This window comes from Spinacia oleracea, chromosome 3 (assembly GCF_020520425.1).
Source record: "Spinacia oleracea cultivar Varoflay chromosome 3, BTI_SOV_V1, whole genome shotgun sequence".
Taxonomy (NCBI): Eukaryota; Viridiplantae; Streptophyta; class Magnoliopsida; order Caryophyllales; family Amaranthaceae; genus Spinacia; species Spinacia oleracea.
In genome coordinates, this window is record NC_079489.1 from 15,842,209 (window position 1) to 15,862,480 (window position 20,272).

General features: G+C 40.9%; 1 protein-coding gene across 1 annotated transcript; it reads right to left on the reverse strand.

The window, feature by feature from the left end:
• Positions 1-155: 155 nt before the first annotated feature.
• Positions 156-11,637, reverse strand: LOC110789106 (ATPase family AAA domain-containing protein At1g05910). Its single transcript, XM_021993762.2, has 10 exons — positions 10,997-11,637; positions 8,562-8,666; positions 6,613-8,427; positions 6,335-6,523; positions 5,992-6,131; positions 5,002-5,247; positions 4,018-4,204; positions 2,255-2,320; positions 1,879-2,128; positions 156-660 (listed from the first exon to the last, which is right to left on the reverse strand). The coding sequence occupies exons 1-10, from the start codon at positions 11,261-11,263 to the stop codon at positions 272-274; spliced, it is 3,654 nt and encodes a 1,217-aa protein (XP_021849454.2). The 5' UTR covers positions 11,264-11,637; the 3' UTR covers positions 156-271.
• Positions 11,638-20,272: the final 8,635 nt, after the last annotated feature.

Consider the following 20,272-nt stretch of genomic DNA (forward strand, 5'->3'; position numbering starts at 1 on the left):
CACAGAGAGAGAGAGGGAGAGAGATGTCAATTGCCTGTTACACTTCATCGGCAGATCAGTTGCAGATCAGAGAATCAGCAAGCAGATATCAGAATAGAAACCCTAGCAAGGTTCATGGCGCAGGAGACAAAAGTAAATGAAGTGACTAACTCAGATTGTGCACTGACCTGTGTAACTCTATTTTCCATTCAGAGAAAAATTAAGATCCCGACTTTGTACAATATCTAGTTTAAATTAACCTACCAATATAACCAGGGGGGAAAAGCAGAGATCAAAAGTTGGTCTCATCCTGAGAGTACTTGGACAAAAAATGGATAACCTTTAATTTAGGGTTGTCTGAACCTGCTGCTGTCTTTGTCTCAAAAACACCCTTTATAATACGGGTATATAGCCTTTCAAGTTGTGGAATACCATATCCTTCAGTTCTTTTCAAAAACTGTTGCTTGATCACTTCTACTTGGCAAGCAGCATCTCTGTCTTCCATGATAACATCATCTTCACATCTAAGTTTGTCTAATTCTGTCGGAACCTCACATTCACTATAATGTGCAGTCGAGCTCTCTGGTCCAGCATTGGTAGTAACCTTAGCCTGAGCCTCTTCGGTTGTTGATGGTGAAGGCAGTGATTCTGGAAGTCTGGACTTGTCTTCATCATCTGCAACTGAAATTCGCCAAACAGACCATGATTAAGTGAAAAACTCCCACAATATCATAAAAAATTACATGCGACTGCTTTAATTGGTTCTTGCTTACTCGCTGGGCAGGGGGCAGTATGCTCTAATCCTGAGTACACTACAAATTACAAGTTATAGAGTTCCGTAAACTCGTAGGGTGACAACAGAAGTTCAAGAAAAATCCTTAACCCAAAAGGCCAAAAGAAATTTGCTTCAATTCTTTAGCTACCAAGCTCAAAGAAAAGGCATTGTGTGCAGATGAAGACTTATCCTGCTTTCAGTTTATTGTGTGCATCCCTGATAAGCAATAGTTAATGGTGTAATTTTGTAAATGAGGGTTTTGCTTCCTCCCTTCCTAGAAGGTGGGAATGGAATCCTGATACATTGTTTATTTCTTGTCAGTTGTATTTTGGTGGCTTTGTGTTTGTAAGTTTTCCTTCCTTTTGGCAATAATAATTGTCATAAAAAAAAGATCAGGAAATATAATCCGAATTTACATCAGTCATCCAATAAATTTATGAGATTCCTCATATTTAACTATTTAAGCCTAGGTCAGGTCCTGGAGCTGGAGCACTCACGGACTCAAGGTTCATTTAACAATTTATAATGGATATTTTCATGTGTTGAATGGTGCAATTGAAGTATATTATACATGTAACGACTCATTGAAGAGCATGAAACTCTTTTACGCCTCATCACTTTTTCTTATCATATTAACATCCACCTAAATCCTAATTATGAGATGCAATAAAGTTCAAAAAAACTCATTGATTTCTCAGTTCTCACCCCGGAGGCAAGGGTCCAGAGTCACAGACTATCAGCAAACACATCAACTGGCCAAATTACAGTCAAAATAATCATTGCATCAAAGTACAAGTCTCAAAAAGAATGTGCAATCACATTTGAATCGTTCAAGAAACTTAATATGGCCTTTATAAAGAAATTATAAACAAGTGGACTTCAAAATAGTGAATAATTGTGATTGCCAGATGACAACAGGGTTTACTGGTTTAGAGTCCAAACTAGGGCCTTTCAGAAAGCAGGGATCACACCTTTTCAGTTTAGACTCCAGTTATGCTAAAAAAATCACTAAGATGTCACCAATACCCCGAACACAGTGTATAAACTAGGACCTTTTCAGAAAGCAGGGATCATACATTCATACCACAACGTAAATCCAAAGCAAGGGAAAGAAAGGCTGGTACCTATGGAGATAGTGTCTACATTCTTCTTTGGTCTTTTTAATGCTTCGTAACTTTGATCTAAGTTAACCTCTGGCTGGACATGACGGAGCCGGGCACTCGCTCTAGTCACTGATAATGTTTGAACAACAGGAGTTTGCTGAAGAGCAGAGCCTCCGAAACCATCAGGCATTTGATTAGGGCCTCCTTGAGCAGCAATCTTATCGCAGAATGCCACAAGTGCAGGATCTATCTGAGAGAGCATTCCTTGCACCTAAAGAACATACCGACGACATACAACATATAGTCAATAAAAAAACTCCGAAATTAAAATACAGATAGAAGTACGGTAAATAAAGCAGAGAAGAAACTACAGATACGATGAAATATGTGAACATACGGCATCTTGAAGCTCATGTGCTCTGCTTACAATCCTAGCTCCATTATAGTCATCTCCGTTATATGCCTGAAAAGCATAATAAACCATTTAGTCAGTAAAGGAAAAAGTTCCTTTAAACCAAGACATGTTTTAAGCGGTTAGCACAAAAGTTAGATTGTTTTTTAAGGTAAGGTGAACAGCCACCTTGAGAGGGGGAGCAAGGAAACCCTCTCAAAGTGGGTTTAAGAATAATTAAACCAAACCTCCCGCCACGAATTCGATGGACCTCCCAGCTTAGACAACCCCCGTTCTCGACAAACAAAAATTATATATGTAAATCAAGGATAATGAATAAGTTGGAAGCACAAAAATCTTATAACTCCTCCACAAATCAACAGGAAAGACAAAATTAATTGGGGGTGGGGGTGAGAAACTGAGAATAAGAAGGCGAAAAAGACTTAAAAGTTTAAAATAAAGCGAGGCTACAAAATAAGAGAATTTTTGTACCACTCCTACCATGTATCACGTGAAATGTAGGCACTAAGCGATGCCAAATTTTGTAGTGTGCAGCTTACAGCATTACAAGTTTTGTTAAGTTTCCAGAATTCTAGAGACTTCAGGTTAAAATTCATTAGTGCGTGAATGGATTCCTAAATATATTAGGGGTGTAAATTTTAAGGGTTTCTAATTTCCCTTCTTGTGGTCTGGTATTATTCCTAGTCAAAGTGACCCTTCTCAAAACTTGCTCAATGATGGGTCTCACAACTGTAGTCGCCGTGAAGTTCACCACCATCACCAAACTGCATAGACCTAAGAGAGAACAGATTTTACAGCAGCCACGGTTACTACAGAAAGAATGAAGACGAGATATGATGAGAGGAGCCATGTCGGAGAAGGGGCTTGTAAGCTGCAAACAATGACATTGCGAATAACAGAGGAGCAATGAAAGTGCTGGTTGTCGCCACTTGCCCTATGACGGTGAAATGATGGTGGTAGGATGGTAAAGGGAGTGAAGAGGGTAAATTTACCCTCAAATGCCCAAATCATTATTACCCTTAAATATCCACTGCCACAAACCTTCCAAAATCTGAATCCCCCAATTATTTCCCTCCCTAAGTAGGAATTACCCTATGTCCATCTTGCTACTCATACAATAAATATTACTAACAATTTAATAATTTGTGAAACATGGTCTGCTATTGCAGCTTGCAAGTTACGAAGAAGATGATTATTATTACCCAGTTACTGATACACTATTTTAATAAATTATGAAACATGGTCTGCTATTGCAACTTGCAATTATGAAGGAGATAGTTATTATTACCCCGTTACTGATATACTATTTTGTTTGCTGCTTGAGAGAGAAAGATTTTAAATTATTAGTGGAAAGAGAGTCCTCTTTCCAGAATAATAGCAGTACCCTCGCCCCATACCTTTATTTACTTCTAATATCCAGATGGTTTATATACAATAATCCATGTGCAAAACAGTTCCAAATATTGTTCACGTTTAAGGTCTTACACTAGTTGGAATTCTTGGAAACATAAGATGGCTATGTCCTATTGGTATATCACAAACAAAATAAATTACGGAATGTAAAGAAATATTGCAATCAGCTGATTCAACTTAGCATAATGAAGGCAATTCTCATTGGCATATCTCAGAACAAAAGGTGGAGTTGAGACCCTTCTAATCAGCAAAGAACAATTTGTGGATCAGCATAGTATGCAACATAGCCAAGATTAAGGAAAAAAGACCGTGTTTTAACTGAAAAAGCTACACACCTTAGCATTGCTTAAAATCAATTCAACATCCTGCAGGAAAGCAGAACTTTTTATGTATCGGCCAGAATCTACATGCTGAAGCAATGTAGCAATGTCCATAGGATTTTGAATTATCGAGCGATAATTTGGAGCATCTTCATCTGTAACCGGATAATGGAAGGCACTAAAACGTTTGTCATATAAGATCCTGCACAAAATTGTAAACTTACATCATTATCAACGCCACATTTAATATATTGCAACCCAAAACAATTTGAAAATTAGAGTACCAGACCTTGACAATGTCACTATCAAAACAATAAAAATTTCCGTATCAAAACATGCAGCATGGGCTAGCATGACAGCATTATACTGGCAAATTGAGCAGAGAATAACCTTTACCATAGGCGGGAATATGTTATATCAAGAAGTTATAGAAAATAGGCCTGGGGTATGCTGCCTATGAAGGAGTAGAGTCAAGCCACTTACTACCCAAAGTGAGATTTCTGCACAAAACCAACTGGCAACGGGAAGAGTTCACAAAACCAACTGGCAACCGCTACCATAGGTGGTAATAATTGGGGGATTTTTTTTTTCCCCCTATTTTTCTTCAACGTGAAACAATTCACTTGTATAAAAATATATGGGGTCTCAATACTCCCTCTCACCCTACTACCCTAGCATGATCAAAGCCCCAAAATATTAAAAAAAATGACAGTCTAGATTCTGATACCATATTAAAGATGAGACAAGCCACTTACAAGACCAAGTGAGTTCCTACCCAAAACAAATAACAATAGGAAGAACACTCCCTAAGGGTATAAGATGGTTCTTTTTCTACTGTTCTCATATGAGAGACAATTCACATCAGTGCATATAAGGTTGTGATTTTGCACTTGAGAAAGAACTAAGAGGCAATGCTTCACGAATTAATCACTTACAAACCATATTTAAATTGAAAAACGCTAAGGAACAATCTTTCTATAAAAAAAAAGGAATTCTCACCTATTGCACACATCTCTAAGACACATCCGCAGTCTACGAAGTGCATGCTGCTCTGCTTCCACCTTTGCTTTCAACTCAGAGATCTTTGGGCCACTGTCAACCTTAGGAGCTTTAGGGAGCTCTTCAAGTGATGTTGATGTCTCAAGTTTTCTTAAAGTAGCTTCAGATGGTACTGACAAAGAAGCTTCAATTAGTTGATCAAAGAAAAAAGTCCGGTCTTCATTTGATGGTGCATTCACTTTGTAGCTGGAAAGAAAACCAACAGAATAGATAATCGCATTCCAAAGTTTGAATCTACATATTCTGACAAAGATACCAAACTAAAAACTATATCTACACGAAAATAGTCAAACACATGACATACATTTTGAAACTAATAAGAGTTCGCAATTTAAGGTACTGAAGTAATCATATCAATAGTTTCAAGACGAGAAAAAATGGGTACAAAGGTACCTAGGTAGCTGGTCCCTGACTTGACAAAAAAAAATATCACAGTTCACTTTCTCTTCATGTACAGCTCAACATAGATGAGAAGCATATGTTATATCTTTAGCTAATGTTCTCCTAAAACAGAACTGGCAAACGATGTCAAAATAAATGTGGAGATTGACTGTTTCATTTCCGAAGCTATGTAGGTAACAGTTTCCCACTCATTTTATAAAGCCTTCTTGCGAAAAAGGTAGACTGACTCAACCTCCAAGATCCTCCAGGAACACCCCAACCCCACATTCCTGAACATAAGACCTAACAAAATTATCAACATCCTTTAATCGTGATAACAAAAAAGATCAGCAAGGCCCTTGAACAATAACAACAAAAACAGAGGCAAACATAAACGGCTAACATCCAATTTCAAGCTAGTTCACAGCATGAGTAATTGAGTACAGTAACTCTAACAACTAAACAAGCATTTCAACTGATGAACATTTTTTAACGCATTAGCAAAATATCAAAGCTAAAACTAAAAGGAGCACACAGTAGGAGGCATACATGCTACGCTCAGTAAATATCCGATGCCGCCCGTCCACATCAGGGGGTAGATCTGAGGTTGTTCCGAGTAACAAGATTGGTAACTCAGACGGCAATTCTTCTAATAGAGTGAGAAGGACCGCTCTAAGCTGATCGTGTGCCTGACAAACAATATGACTGAGTCAAAAGAACTGCAGGAAACTGTAAATTTAAATCCACTAATGCTAAACTTAGCATAAAAGAAAGCAAATTCTCCGTAATGAGCAATAATTTCATCTGCTTGCACATGCGAGTGAAGCATGCAGATGCACAATTTTTTTATCTACACATACTGAGAGAAAGAGACCTATAACTATGAACTTACGTTGTCCCACCAAAGATCATAGTGAGGCAGATATAAAATAGATGGTGTTGTCCTTCGTGCTTCACTAAGTATATGTACCAAAGCCTCTTCAGGTGTCTTTGCACTAGGGTCTGACAGCAGAGATGGAAGCCCAAGGGAGTGAACAGGAAATTTCTCTAGCTCATGTAACATAGCAGGTCCTAGATGATCCTGTGAAAGTGTGAAACTAAAGAAGTCAGTGTACAAAACTTTTATACCATACTGAATATAGGTCTAATAAGAATGCTAAAGAGGATTACCAGCCCAACCCCTTCGTTGCCACATAGCAGAAACCGAGGCCTAAAAACCAGTGGAATAGCTGAACCATACGAGAGCATCGATTGTTTTGTCAATTCAGATGAAATAGAAGAAGCAGGGAAAATATCTGATATGTGTGCCATGGCCTTTTGAAGGTGTCTTTGCAAGCATGGAGCAACAACAGCTGACAACGGCCTCGAATGCACTATGGAGCCTCTGTGAGCAGCAGGAGTAATCGTTGACATGGCATCATAAAAGTGATATTTTTCTACCCTGACTGAATCAACATCTATCAGGAATTTGTCATCACTAGTGTACACCTGTGGATATTTTTCACGAAATGCACGAATTGCTGCTTCAGTGCAGAGGGCCTTTAAATCAGCCCCACAATAACCCACACAACTAGCTGCAAGTTCTGTCCTCAGTTCCCTGGTTGGTGGGTGCATCCATTTGCGAGTGTGAATATCTAAAATTTCAGCCCGGGCCTCACAGCCAGGCAAGGGAAAGTTAAACTCCCGATCAAATCGACCAGGTCGACGCAAGGCCCCGTCGATAGCATCAATTCTGTTAGTGGCCCCAATCAAGACAACTTGTCCACGAGAATCAAGGCCATCCATTAAAGCAAGCAAAGTTGAAACTATAGAATTGTGGATTTGCTCCTGTTTGCTTGACCTCACTGGAGCAAGCCCGTCTATCTCATCAAAGAAAATGATGGAAGGCTGATTCTTTTGAGCTTCTTCAAAAAGAAGTTTCAACTGTCGTTCGGCCTCTCCAACCCATTTGCTGAGAACATCAGCTCCCTTGCGCATGTAAAAGCTGACTTTCTGGCCAGCTTTTGAAGCAGCAGAAGCTAACGCTCGTGCAATTAGAGTTTTTCCAGTTCCTGGGGGTCCACACAAAAGGACACCTCTTGGTGGGGTAATGCTATAGCTTGCAAAGAAATCTGGGTAAAGCAAGGGAAAGAAGACCATTTCCTTCAACGCATCAATGTATCCTGAAAGCCCGCCTATATCATCAAAACTCACACTATCGTCAATTTGCAAAGGTTGGATATCTGCTCCCCCCTTTGAACTCGGCCCAGCAGTTTGGACACCAGATGTCAAGGAAGTATAGGAATCAGCCTGGTGACCCCAACCAGACGCAGCAACATTTAATCCCCAGGCTGTTGCCCCATTCATATCTAGCCCTCCCATGAGCCAAGGAGGACCAGATCTGCTTCCACTCCGAGCCCAAGGAATAGCTGGGCCTTGGTCCAACTCATCCACAAGAAGAGAGTCATCAGAATCATCAATCCTAAAACGGTGACGTTTATGGACTCTAGTGCCACCTCTTCCCACAACCCTATTGACCTTGTTTCCCATCCCATGATGCAACACTCTACGGGGGGATCTTGGTCTACGTTTACCCTCCTCCAAAGAAAGCCTACGGACATCTGCACGGTTCCGAAGATCATAACGCCTCCGCCCATCTTGCTCCTCCTCGCCCTCTTCATCATCGCCATCTTCCTCTCTTTCACCCTCCTCTTCGCCCTCCCCACCCTCCTCAGCTTCACCTTCATCATCACCCTCAACCTCATCATCATTATCTTCACCATCGTTTCCATTTTCTATTCCATCTTGTTCATCCTTCTCTTCTGAGCTACCTTCTTCTTCATCAAATGAAATACACCTCCCATTTGATCTGGAATTGCGAGGACGCAACCCTTCTCGTCGAGGAGTGGATTTACTCCCAGTGAATTTTCTGCGTTTAGGGGTTGATAATTCATCCTGAACAGCCCTGTTATGAATCCGGCTTCTTGTACGGTGTTTTCTAGGTTCCTGTAAAGAATGAATGCAGAAGCAGATCATTAATCTGAGCCCTACATGATAAAGTATAAAATCATGTCCAACTGAACACGGAAATGTAGTATAAGCTCAAATGAAAATGCACATTATTTATCTATAAGCATTACCATTAAATCTTCATCTTCATCTGTACCAGTACTGTCTGTATAATCATCACCCAAATTTTTAGATGTCCTCTGTCTGGTAGAGCGCCGAAGGTTGGTTGCATCCATCTGAAAACAAAGAACCAACGACAAACCAAAATGAAAAAGGCATGATGCATCATCAAACATCTGACAGAATCATGTAATCCGATGGAGCAAAACATGAGTCAACTGGCCCCCAAAAAATAATTTATAACATGTAACCCAGCACAACTTATGCATTGTCTTTAACCACAAAACCAAGTTGCATAACGAAGCACCAACAACAAAGAGATGGTAGCTTAAAGTCCTAGCTACAGCTGTTCTACCTCATTGGAATCTGAAAGATAATCAAGACAGTTAATCTTTCGAAGCCCCCTCCAACAACAGCCATACTTCCTACCTCAAATCTTTGCTCTTGCGAGTATGTGACAGGTGATCTTGACAAGGCTTATATAGATAATATTCTAGACCATACCACCTTCTAATGAAGTATGATATCAGCACATCGTCATATAAATAGTTAATCCCATACGAGTCATACCATACACAGGGACCAGGATTTTATGGAGCTTTTCCGAAGTTCCTTAACCCTATGGTCAAAAAATTTCAAAATCATGTCACGACAACACCCCCATATACAAGATACATTGAAGCTTTGGAAATTTTTGGAGGCTCAACACTGAAATTGCCTGATGCATGTCAGGTAAGCAGCACTAGTTTCTGCATTATGGAGTGCTTCGCTGATCCCAATATGTGAAATAGGTGTTTTTCATTCTTCGATCCATCATTTTACCCTGAGATACCTTCACTTATAAATTCAAACACCCACATGATGCTTTGACGCTTTTCAGCTCATTAAAAGCTTACCCCAGATCTCAAAAACTATCCAGGTATCTTTATTACCTCTGAAAGTGTTCAAAAAAGCAGGAAAGTGGACTCACCTACACTTTGGATATCAGTACTAAGTATGATGATGGTGAGAAGTGTGAGGAGTAACGTCAAGTTCAGAGGATATCGTTCTGATAACTTTTTGGTTTAACTTTAAGGCCTAAGAGGAGGGGAGGAGTATTCTAAATGGCATATGTTATTGTTGGGTAGTGGAGATTTCCACATCTTTAGTAGTTTCACATAGTTTTGAATTGATTAATGGATTTTCTGCCAAAAGATGCAATTTAGCACAGTATATTGTTTCCTTAGAAGTGGAGTCCTCGTTAATACATACTAATACATTTTTCTTCCTTTTACTACATCAATCATATTAGTACATTTTTCCCCCGGTTTCTTATCCCGTAAGGCCGTAAAAATATTTAGGTCTCAGAGAGAGGAAGGTCTAGTAAGGAGTGACTTACACTAACAATCAACATGTCATATGAGAAGCATAACATAACGACCTTACACTAACAACTTGCATATTTCAAACTTGAGCAAACAAAGTGGCTAAATAACTATATTTCCCAGTATAAGGCTCCATTTGGAGTAGTTGAATAGCTAGCTCAATGATAGAAAGATAGCCAAAAGCTGCTGAGCTGGCGGACTGTAATAGAAAGTTCGATACTAGTTTAAAATCTAGCTGAAAATTGTGAAACACTATAAAAGGACATTTTACTTGATTGATATCAAATGGCTGGTTTCGGTCAGGACGTGGAATTTAACAACATTTCAACTAGCTTAAAGTAATTCACGCAAATGGGAGTATGGGACTACCATTACCCGTCCAGCTCAAATCAGCTGAAAATGATATCCCCAAATGTACTCTAAATCCTACAATGTTATAAATCTAGCTATCCAGCCTATCCTCCTTGAACCTATATCTCTCTGCACAAACCAAACAAATCTTGTGCTCCATAGTCTCGTGATTCTACACTCATTCCTTCAACCCCTCTTGTCACCCTCTCAACTTAAGCCTTTCTCCTAGGTTATCCAAACCTAAGAAGGCGTCATTGCTTCAAAAACTTCAGATACTAAACTCGTTATTACTCATCATAACAGGAAATGACAGAAAACAGTCATAAGTAAGCTTAACCCGAATGATCACAAAAAATAATCTTCCGAGCGAAAGCAACGGTCACTGAAAAGCTTCCTTCAACTGCAACAACAATTGAAATCACCTAATGTATCTTTTCCTTACAAGAATCTCCAATATTTACTCTCTCCATATTTTAAGATAGCAACACAAGTCACTACAACAATGGAAATTCACATTAAAAAAAAACGGTTCCCCGAAAACCAACATGCAACAACCCGAAATTAATACCTCTCATTCCCCAAACACAAACAATCATAACCACAAACAATTAGCTGTATCATTCAACCTAAACCTCACAAACTAAGTTTCAGTACAAACTAAAACACACAGGAACAAAAAAATTAACCAAAATAATCTTAAAACAAGGGGTAAAATTAGGTGAAAGGCATACATTAGAGATAGACTTTGCAGAGTTGCGAATGGGACGGCGACCTCCGGGCTTCAACATCTTAGCAATGTGAGCAGCAGCAGTCCTCGTTTTCACCTTCTTCTTCCTCTTATACGACGGCGTTAAAGTATAAAATAATGAGCTTCCTCTTGCCGTAGGCCTTCGAACCCGAGAGCTGGTTCGTACCTCCAGTCCATTGCTGTTATTGTTCTTGCTAATAGAAGCGATAGTTCCATTTTCATCTCCATTGTTCGATCGCTTCGAATGCATACTCAAAAAAAATGCGGCAGTTTTTAGTGTTCGAATTCACGTCTTGTGCTCAAGGGAATTCGGACGCTGAGCGTTTCGCAAGAGATTAATCAACATGCATGTTTGAGATTGGGGAGAAATTCGAAACCCTAAGGTTTCGGAAGATGAAGATCGATTTTGTTAGGGATTTTTGGTTTGTTGTTTGAATTTTTTGAAAGTTTCTGGGTTTCAAAATTTGGGGGTTTTGGGAGAGAGAAAAATGGAGGAGAGAGAAGTAGAGTGACAAATGTGGAGAGGAAACTGGGGAAATTTTTTGGGTTTTGAAGGCGCTGCCGATGTTCTGATATTATAGGGAGGGAAAGAAAGGAAGCGGGGGAAAGACCAAAAGTGGGGGAGGAATTGCTCTTTTTGTTTGTTCTTTTTTTGCCTAAAAAAGTTGATCTCGTGTTAGACGGTCATATTCTATTACAATTACTCGTAAGTTTCGAGCTTTTCTGACTTAATATTCGAGATTACAGAAGGAGTATATTAAGTGGCATTTTGGTAAATAAAAGGCATTTCACCTACTAACTCTGTCTTCCTCATTGTCAACCACTATTCTCGTCCGTCCATCTTCAGTCGCACCTTCTCCCACTCTCTCTCGCTCCCTCATCCACATGATATTACGCTGCAACAGCCCTCATTGGTGGTGGTCCCTACCCTCAATTCTGACCATCGGTGTTGTTGCATCGGTGAACTCGCATCTGCGTCAGGACATAGATCTCAGCCTGTAGCTCCCAGGTTTTAGCCTCCGTTTACGAATTCTCTCTCTCTAAATCAGTCTTCTCCTTCTCCAGAATCTCGATCCTCTTATTAAGCTCGTCAACGGAGGTAATCGAGGTAGTCTTCTTTGTAGGTTGATCAGCGTCGCGGAAATCCGATGAATTGTCGTTGACTCCATTAACGAGAGCTTCGTTGTCCGCCATGGATGAGGGTAAATACAGTCACTATACAAAAATATACAGTCAAATAAGCCTAATTGACAGTCATGTTACAAAAATATACAACTAGCATCTTATAGTATACAGTCACTTTTACATTAAATAACTTCACTTTTTTTTTCCAAATATACCCCTTGATTTACTTGATTTACTTCTAAGTAATCACTACGAAGAAGGGAAAGTAAATGAGGACTATTACAAGTGTCAATAACCATAATTTAGCTAACTAAGTGTAATTACCCGTAAATTTATAAATTTAATTAATATATTTTAACGTATAGTTACTTATATTTAAATAAAATTTATGAATTCCATTAATATATATTTTTTAATGTATAGTTAATTTTATTTAAATACATCCTAAGTATTTTAATGATTTAAGCAAGTCAAATATTTATTAGAATCATGCTTTGAAAAGGTTTGAAAATTTGGAAATACTTTTTGGATTTGAAAAATACTTCTAAATGAGTTTGAGGAACTCAAACACTCTCAAATTGGAAAAATGAATCATAATCCTAGTCCAATTATATTTCCTAAGCCCATAAAATACATAAGCTATTAAGCCCCTTAAACCCCCTAAACCCCAAATTTTACCCACACAATTATTTTCTCTCTCTTCCCTCGCTCACAAACTCACGACACCCTGTTTTTCTTCTTCTCTCTTTCACGTCTTTTCCTTCTCCGCTTTTCCTTTTCTTTCTTTTTTTCTTTCTTCCTCCTTTCTTGCTCTTCCCCTCACGGCAGTCTTCCGCCACCAAGTAGCCAACGCCGCTGCTTCCACCGCCGACTAGCGCCCCTGCTCGTCGACCAGCAGTCGTCGGCGCCCCTCCCCTCTCTCTCTTTTTGGTTATTTCTTCACCCTTTAAATTATTTAATGTATTATTTATGTTTTAATAATTTTACATGATTTAAATTTATAGTTTTGATGATTTAAATATAGAATTCAGATTATATATTTTGTATAATAAGTTTATAAACTTTCAGATTCGTTAATCTTGTTTAAATAAGACTTTTAACTATCAGAGCATGAATTTTTAGGGTTTTGAAAGTTAGAAAATCATAGTAGGTTATTGTAGGGGTGTTTTTTGTACCTTTTTTCCCTACGGGGTTTTGTAAGTTTTTGAATTTCGAATGAGTCGTCACCAAACAATATTTAAGGGTCCGGTTTGGAAAGACCAAGGTTGACTCTTTGTGGGTAAGGCATTGAATCTTAGAAACGGATGGGTGAGATCCGGGCAAGGGAACGAGATGCTTATTTTGCGAACTTTTAAAATTGTATTCGAATGCATGACAAGAAGCATTTTCGGATAACCCTAGCCATGACACTATGTTGGTTTGAGCATGCATTTAGAACATGAAAATTGCTACTTGTATGTGATCACTTGCTTTAAAGTTAATTAAAGGAACCTAAGGCCGGTTTGTCCAAGAATTATCTTTGTTAAGCGTGATGTGACCTTTTGTATATTGTTGAATTTAGCATGTGAGGTGATGAAAGTAATAAACAAGTAAAGCATCATCACAATAAGTAAAGGAATTATTGAAAGTGCGTACAAAACCACATCACCTTAAAATAAGGTGAGTAAAGAGTGCGGAATTGAAATAGCAAGAATAAAGGTGCAATATTGAAATGCGATATTGAAAGGTGCGAGCAGTGTTGGTGGTTGTTGTTGATGCTTCGTGTGTGGCGTGCGAGCATGCGAGCGCGCTACTGCGACGCGCGGGGAGCGGAGCGTAGGCGCGCGTGGGAACCGGGCCGAGGGAGAGGAGAAGCCGAGCAAGAGGATAGGAAAAAGAAAAGGAGAGAATGAAAATAGAGTTTGAGAATTGTGGGGATTTTGAGGGTACATGGTTAGTATTTATAGGTTTAGGAATCCCTTGTTGGGCTCCTTTAATTTTCTTCCGGGCTTGCTTTAAACTCTTTGGACTTATTTTATAAACTCCACTAGACTTGGCTCGTTTTTAAATCCTTTCTCTTTTTTAAAACCCAATTAATTTCCCCCAATTAAATTTAAAATACTTTTCTCCTCGAATTCTAATTAATAAAATATATTTAAATAAATATTTAAATGCGACTTTAATTTAAAAACTCTTTCAAAAATACTTTGTAAATATAATAAATATATTTATAATTTAATAAAAAATACGGGGTATTACACGTCTTCGCTCCGCGGGCGCCCACATCCGCTCACAGCACCACGTGCCCATATCTTGCTCTCGCCCAACCCACATTTTGCTCACATCATCATATGCTTGTCCGCCCCATGGCACCCCTCGTGCACACCCAACCCCGTTAAGCGCCATGCTCACCCTAAAATACAAACCAACCAAAATGGCAAGACTCTTCCGCCAAACCCCCGACTTTTCAAAGAGTTCACCTCGCAAATTTGGCTCGGGGCTAATGTTCGGGCCCCATGAAACCCACATATAAATTCCATAAAATTGCCAAAATACCCTTAGAGGATAAAATACAAAAATACCCCTGACGACAACTCAAGATGGACTTCCTAAGTTATCTACGGGCCCAAATCCCATTCCTCCAGAAGGCCCAAGGTTCCATACCCCAATAATTTCTCTTATTTACTAGCACTGCCCTCCTGCATTAGTATAAATATGACATACCTAATCATTACTCAGGTATCAATCAATACTAAACACACTCTCTCTATTTTCTCTTTCTACAAGAATATGACTTGAGCGTCGGAGAGAGTTTTCTCGGGAACCCCCTTGAGCCAGCTCACGTGTGCTCTTTTGTAGGAAACTCAGCAGACCCGGTTAACGGAAACGGTTCACCTAGTCGACGAAGCTTCCCCACTATTTCTTATTCGCATTGTCTTTGCAGAAACAAAACCATTTTTTATAATTAAAATAATCTGGGACCACCGTTGAGAAGTTGGAAAAGTAAAGGGCTACCGTTAAGAATTTGCAAAAGTAAAGGGCTACCGTTGGTAATATCCCTAAATAATATTGTACGAGTAAGAAGAACATCTCAATTTTTCTTTACGAACTTTTATAAAAGGCGGTCTTGCACAAAAGACCACATTGTTGTCATATTAGTTAAGCATTGAAATTAATTTTTTAAGCACTGGAACTAATTAGTTAAGCACTGAAACCAATTAGTTAAGCAACATAACTAATTAGTTAAGCACTAGAACTAATTAGTTAACCAAAACCAATTAGTTAAGCAATCTGGAAATACAACTTGATAGCTTGTCGTGTGTGCAAGCTCTAAACAAGGAAATTGAAAGTGGAGATGACTGTATTCATGAGTTCAGAAGATGCCAAGCTATGCTAAGAATGACTGACTGGACCGTGAAGCTAACTCATGTTTACCGGGAAGGAAACCGGGCGGCGGATTGGCTAGCCAATCGAGGAGTCTCCCACACTAGTGTCTTGTTTATTTAGATACTATCCCTACAGAACTGTGTGTAATCTTAGAAGAGGATGCTAGAGGCATGGCCTTCCCTCGCCTAGCCCCTCCCTAAGTTAGTTTATTTTTGCTGTTTGTTGCTTTTTTGCTGTACTTTTTCTCTTTTTATTGAAGCTCCTCTTCTCCTTTGGATAAAAAAAAAGTGGTCTTTCTGGTAAGGCGGTCTTACACAAAAGTTGCCGATTTTTCTTTGTACAATAGGGATATCTTTTCCTTTTCAAAACGAGGATATAAATGTATATGTTATGCAATGATCTTAAAAGAAATGAGTTATTTTTGTTTGATTTTATTTTATTCCCTTTTCAAAATGAGGATATAATTTATATGTTCACAGTGGTTAAGCAAGCACATTGTGAACAAAATAAACAAGTGAAACATATTATTTCTTAAGTTTGGTATTGAACTATGCGTAGACTTAACAAAACTGTCCGGTATTCGATTACTAAACCCGACAATCGAACTCTATCCAATATCTCTTATCTGAATTACACTCACCCCAATTTTGATCCGGCTTGAATCGTAACGGCAACATTGTGTCTAATAATGATTATTTAATTATAATAAGCCTATTGACATTAAACCAAAAATGACCCGACCCCACTCTAACCGACGAAACCTGTTTCTGCCGGAGAAACTGTGAATGTAATAACTCGGGAATCAACTTAACCGATGACGTATTTGACCGTGATTTCCTTATATCCGACCACCTGTGTTACCGTTTTTTAGATAGTCCCTAAATGTATCCGAGGAACCTTCGTATTAAAAATAGATAAGTTGTCGTTAAGTGAGAAGAACGAGAGAGAGAGAGAGTGACTGATTTGCTTTTTTAGGTAATGATTAGATATATTTTTAATGATTACATGCAGCAGAGTATTTATATGATTACACGGGGGTAATTATGTAATTGCGTCTACTTCTAATGAACAGCTGTGCTCCTTGGTTCCCAAGGTTCAAGGGCATTTTCGTCTTTTTATACCGAGTTGGGCTGACCATGTTCATGGGCCCAAACAATTAGCCCCACCCTTGACGTAAGAAATGGCGTCGTCGGCATGTGGTATGTCGAGGGGAGTCCGGTATCAGTCGTTGTTTGTTGTCATTCTTAGTTTGTCCATTTGCAGGTCGAGGAACCTCCTGAGTTCGGTCGAGGAGCATCCTCGGGTTGGCTGCATAGCTGCGTTGCCGAGGAATTAGGCATTCCATGGTCGAGGAACATCTCTTTCGGGATGGGACTCACCCAACGTCGTCGAGGACCATCTTCCCCTCTTGCGTGTTTGCTTGGGCGGGGAGTCGACAGACTTGGTCGAGGAACATCTCTTCTGGGATGGGCCTCACTTAGCGTCGTCGGGGACCGTTTTGGGTTCACGATCGTGGGCCTCATGTCTCGAACATCTTGTTTGGTCGAGGAACCGTTCGGACCCGGTCGAGGGACCTATCGTCGTCCCTTCTACCATTGTCAAGTTGGCCGAGGAACCTCCTGGGTTTGCCGACTTGGTTTAATTTTAAGTGAAGAAACAAGTTAGCTCTTCACGTTGAAATTTCTAATTTATTAATTAGCTTTCGTCTGTCGAGGAACACCTCCATGTGTCCGTCTGATGTTGTTTGGTCGAGGAACACACTTGTTTTGTTCGCGAGATGTCGTTTGGTCGAGGGACCTCTCGGTCGCGGAGCTCCTTGTTTTCGAGTCCGTCACAACGCCCGGTCGAGGAGCTTAATGTGTACAGGCCCAACTCCTCATGGAGAAGTCGAGGAATAGCCCCATGTTTTTAATTGGGCTTGATCGGTATGCGCATCAAATGAGGACCTATTCGGTCGAGGAGCTCCCTTTATCCGAGGAGTTTCCCTTCGGATTTGGGTGATGTCGGTCGACCGGGTGACGAGCAATAATCCCATATTAACCAACCGTTAGTTGAGGGATTAATGAGCCCCAAGAGCTAGGTCCTAGGCACATAGTATAGTCCGACCTCAATAAGTGGAAGGTGTCTTTGGATGAAGGTCTTTCAAATACTTTGGACGATAGTCCCAAGTACGCCTTGATAGAAGGTCTTTAAGCATTTAATTTAGTTTTAAGTGTTCCCTTCGAGTTTGGGGCACCGAAAAGGGCTAATGAGCCTTGTGCATTTCGGACGGTGGGCCCAAAAACGAGGGTCGATGGATCTTTCACTTGTGCATTAAAAACGAGGGCCGACGGATCTTTCATTTGTGCATTTCGGACGGTGGTCTCTTTAACCCGTACAACGCACGTCCGAGTGCGGACCTTTCACTTGTGGATTTTTGAGTGAGGAAAACCTTGGGCCTTATAATGGGCCAAAATTTTGCCGCTTCCTTTTGCTCCTTTTTTAGGTCGGCCGCCGCTCCCCCTCTCCTCTGACCTAGCCGTCATCTCTATAAAAGAAAGGGGGGGGTTCTTTCTTATCAACATTTCAACATTACTTAAGAAATTCTTCCATATTCTCTCTATCTTTTTTTTTCTTTGGGTTATTGATAACGTAGAGGAAATCGGGGCGACCTCCTCGACGGTCGGGTATCTTTGGCGGATAATAACTGTTTATCTACCACAGTCCTTCCGTCGACCGTAGTCGACAATACCTCGGGGCTAGAAGGCGGAGTTTGTGCTTGGAGGTGGTTTGTCGATTGTTAGTCGACGCACCGCTCGCGAGGGTTAGCTCTCGGTCTTGTTACGGGTTCGTCCTCATCTGAAGACTGCGGACTTCCTCACCCAAAGAGTCGGCTGACTCATCACTCGATTGTCGACTGTCTTTTATCGGTGTACCGCCAGTCAACTGTCGACGAACCAATAGGTGGGTCTTCGTTCGTTTGTTTTTCCAGCACCGAGAGCTTGCCGACGGGGTTTTGTCGGGGAAGGCGTTTGGAGGATTGTGTTCGTTTGCTCTTTTGGTCGACGGAGATACGCTTCAAGAGGTATGCCATTGTGTTTCCCTCTAAGTGTAGTTTTAATTTCTTGTAAATAAGGGTTACCTCTCGGGCCGAGTACCGTTGTATCATGAATAATCGAGGTATTCGGTCCGAGTTGGTTACCCCACCTACCTTCCCCGAGATATTTGACTTATCTCGGGAGATAAGAGTGGAGGGGGTTGTAGTAGTCAATGTAGTATCATCATGCTTAGATCCCTCGACGATACCCGATGCCATACCCCTTCCTACTTCATCAGATGAGTCGGTTTCTGCGGGGGAGGAGGAACATTGTCCTTATCCGTGGGAGGTTTCAATTGCCTTTCCACCCGCACATAATAGTTACTTAGATATTTATTTGAACAGTGGGTCCGTCAAAATAATGTCCGAGGGAGAGGAGCAGACGCCTTCAAGCTTCGATGATTACCCCGCACCCGATCCTGCCGGAGGTCCGGTTAATTTTTACCTCCTGCCTAAGTGGAGCAAAACCTTGAAAAATTACATCGACCACTTGAATAAAAAATATTCGCTCAAGGGTGAGTACATTTTGTATAGGCCGGGGGTGTTGCACACTATCTTGACTCCGTCTCCGGGTTGTACGGCCGTGTACAAGTCGAGCTTTCAGTTGGGCCTTCGATTTCCATTGCATCCCTTCATTGTTGACTTGCTCAGTGCTTATAACTTGTCTATTTGCCAGTTGATGCCCAACTCATGGGCTTCCATAAATTCAGTGTTGGCCATTTGTGATCTTTTGAGGGTACGATGCACTTTGACATTGTGGCGGTCGGTGATGAAGTTGGTGGAGGTGTCGGCTTTCGAGTATGGTCCCGGTTGGTGGTCATTTCAATGCCGAGGGGGTTTTAAGGTGGTCGACACCGTCCCTTCAAATCATAGGGGGTTCCGTCATGAGTTTGTTTTCGTGTATTATGGTGGAGAGTGGGATATCCCGTTGGTTCCCGGGTCCGAGGGTACGAACTTTTCTCTCAATCGAAAAGTGCCGAAGATGACAGTAGAGGAGGCGATAGTTGCTATATATCTCCAGAAAGTGGAGAAGTGGGTAAAGGGTCAGCGATTCATGGTTTCCCCATTTTGGTTGCCGAGTTCACGGGAGTTGAGTGACGAGCACTTCTTGTCATCATTTGGTTTGAGTCCGGCTTATCCTAAGGGTAGGCGCCGAGGGATCTTTACTTCGCTTTCCTAACTTTCTATTCTCCCTTGTGAATTTTGTTGATTGCTTGTTGGTTTACAGATATTGCCCGGTTGAAGTTGGACGAGGAAATGGCGGGGAGGATTAGTGCTAGCGCTCTCCTTGCTGCACAGATAAGGAAGGACCTGGCCGCTGGATCGATGAAGGTTCCTGAGCCTCCGAAGGTATGTTGGGTTTTACTTTCTGATGAATAAGCATCATTCTTCGCTTCCATGCTAATTCTTCCTCGGCCTGGATCCCAAAAAACTGAAGAGGAAGAGGGCGCCTACTGATCCGGTTCCGACGGTTGCCGTGACTGGACCTGCGCCGAGGAAGGTTTCTCTCGTCGTGTCGACGACTGCTGCTTCGGGTTCCAAGGGAACAAAGCCGCCAATAGGGTGGTTCCTGCCCCTCTTAGTGTTTGTCCGGGCGAGGAGGAGAGGCACCATGCCCCATTGTCCGAGGATGGTCATGAACTGTCTTCTGAGTATCCCGCCGAGGAGGCTTCTTTGGCTCGGGGGTCGTTG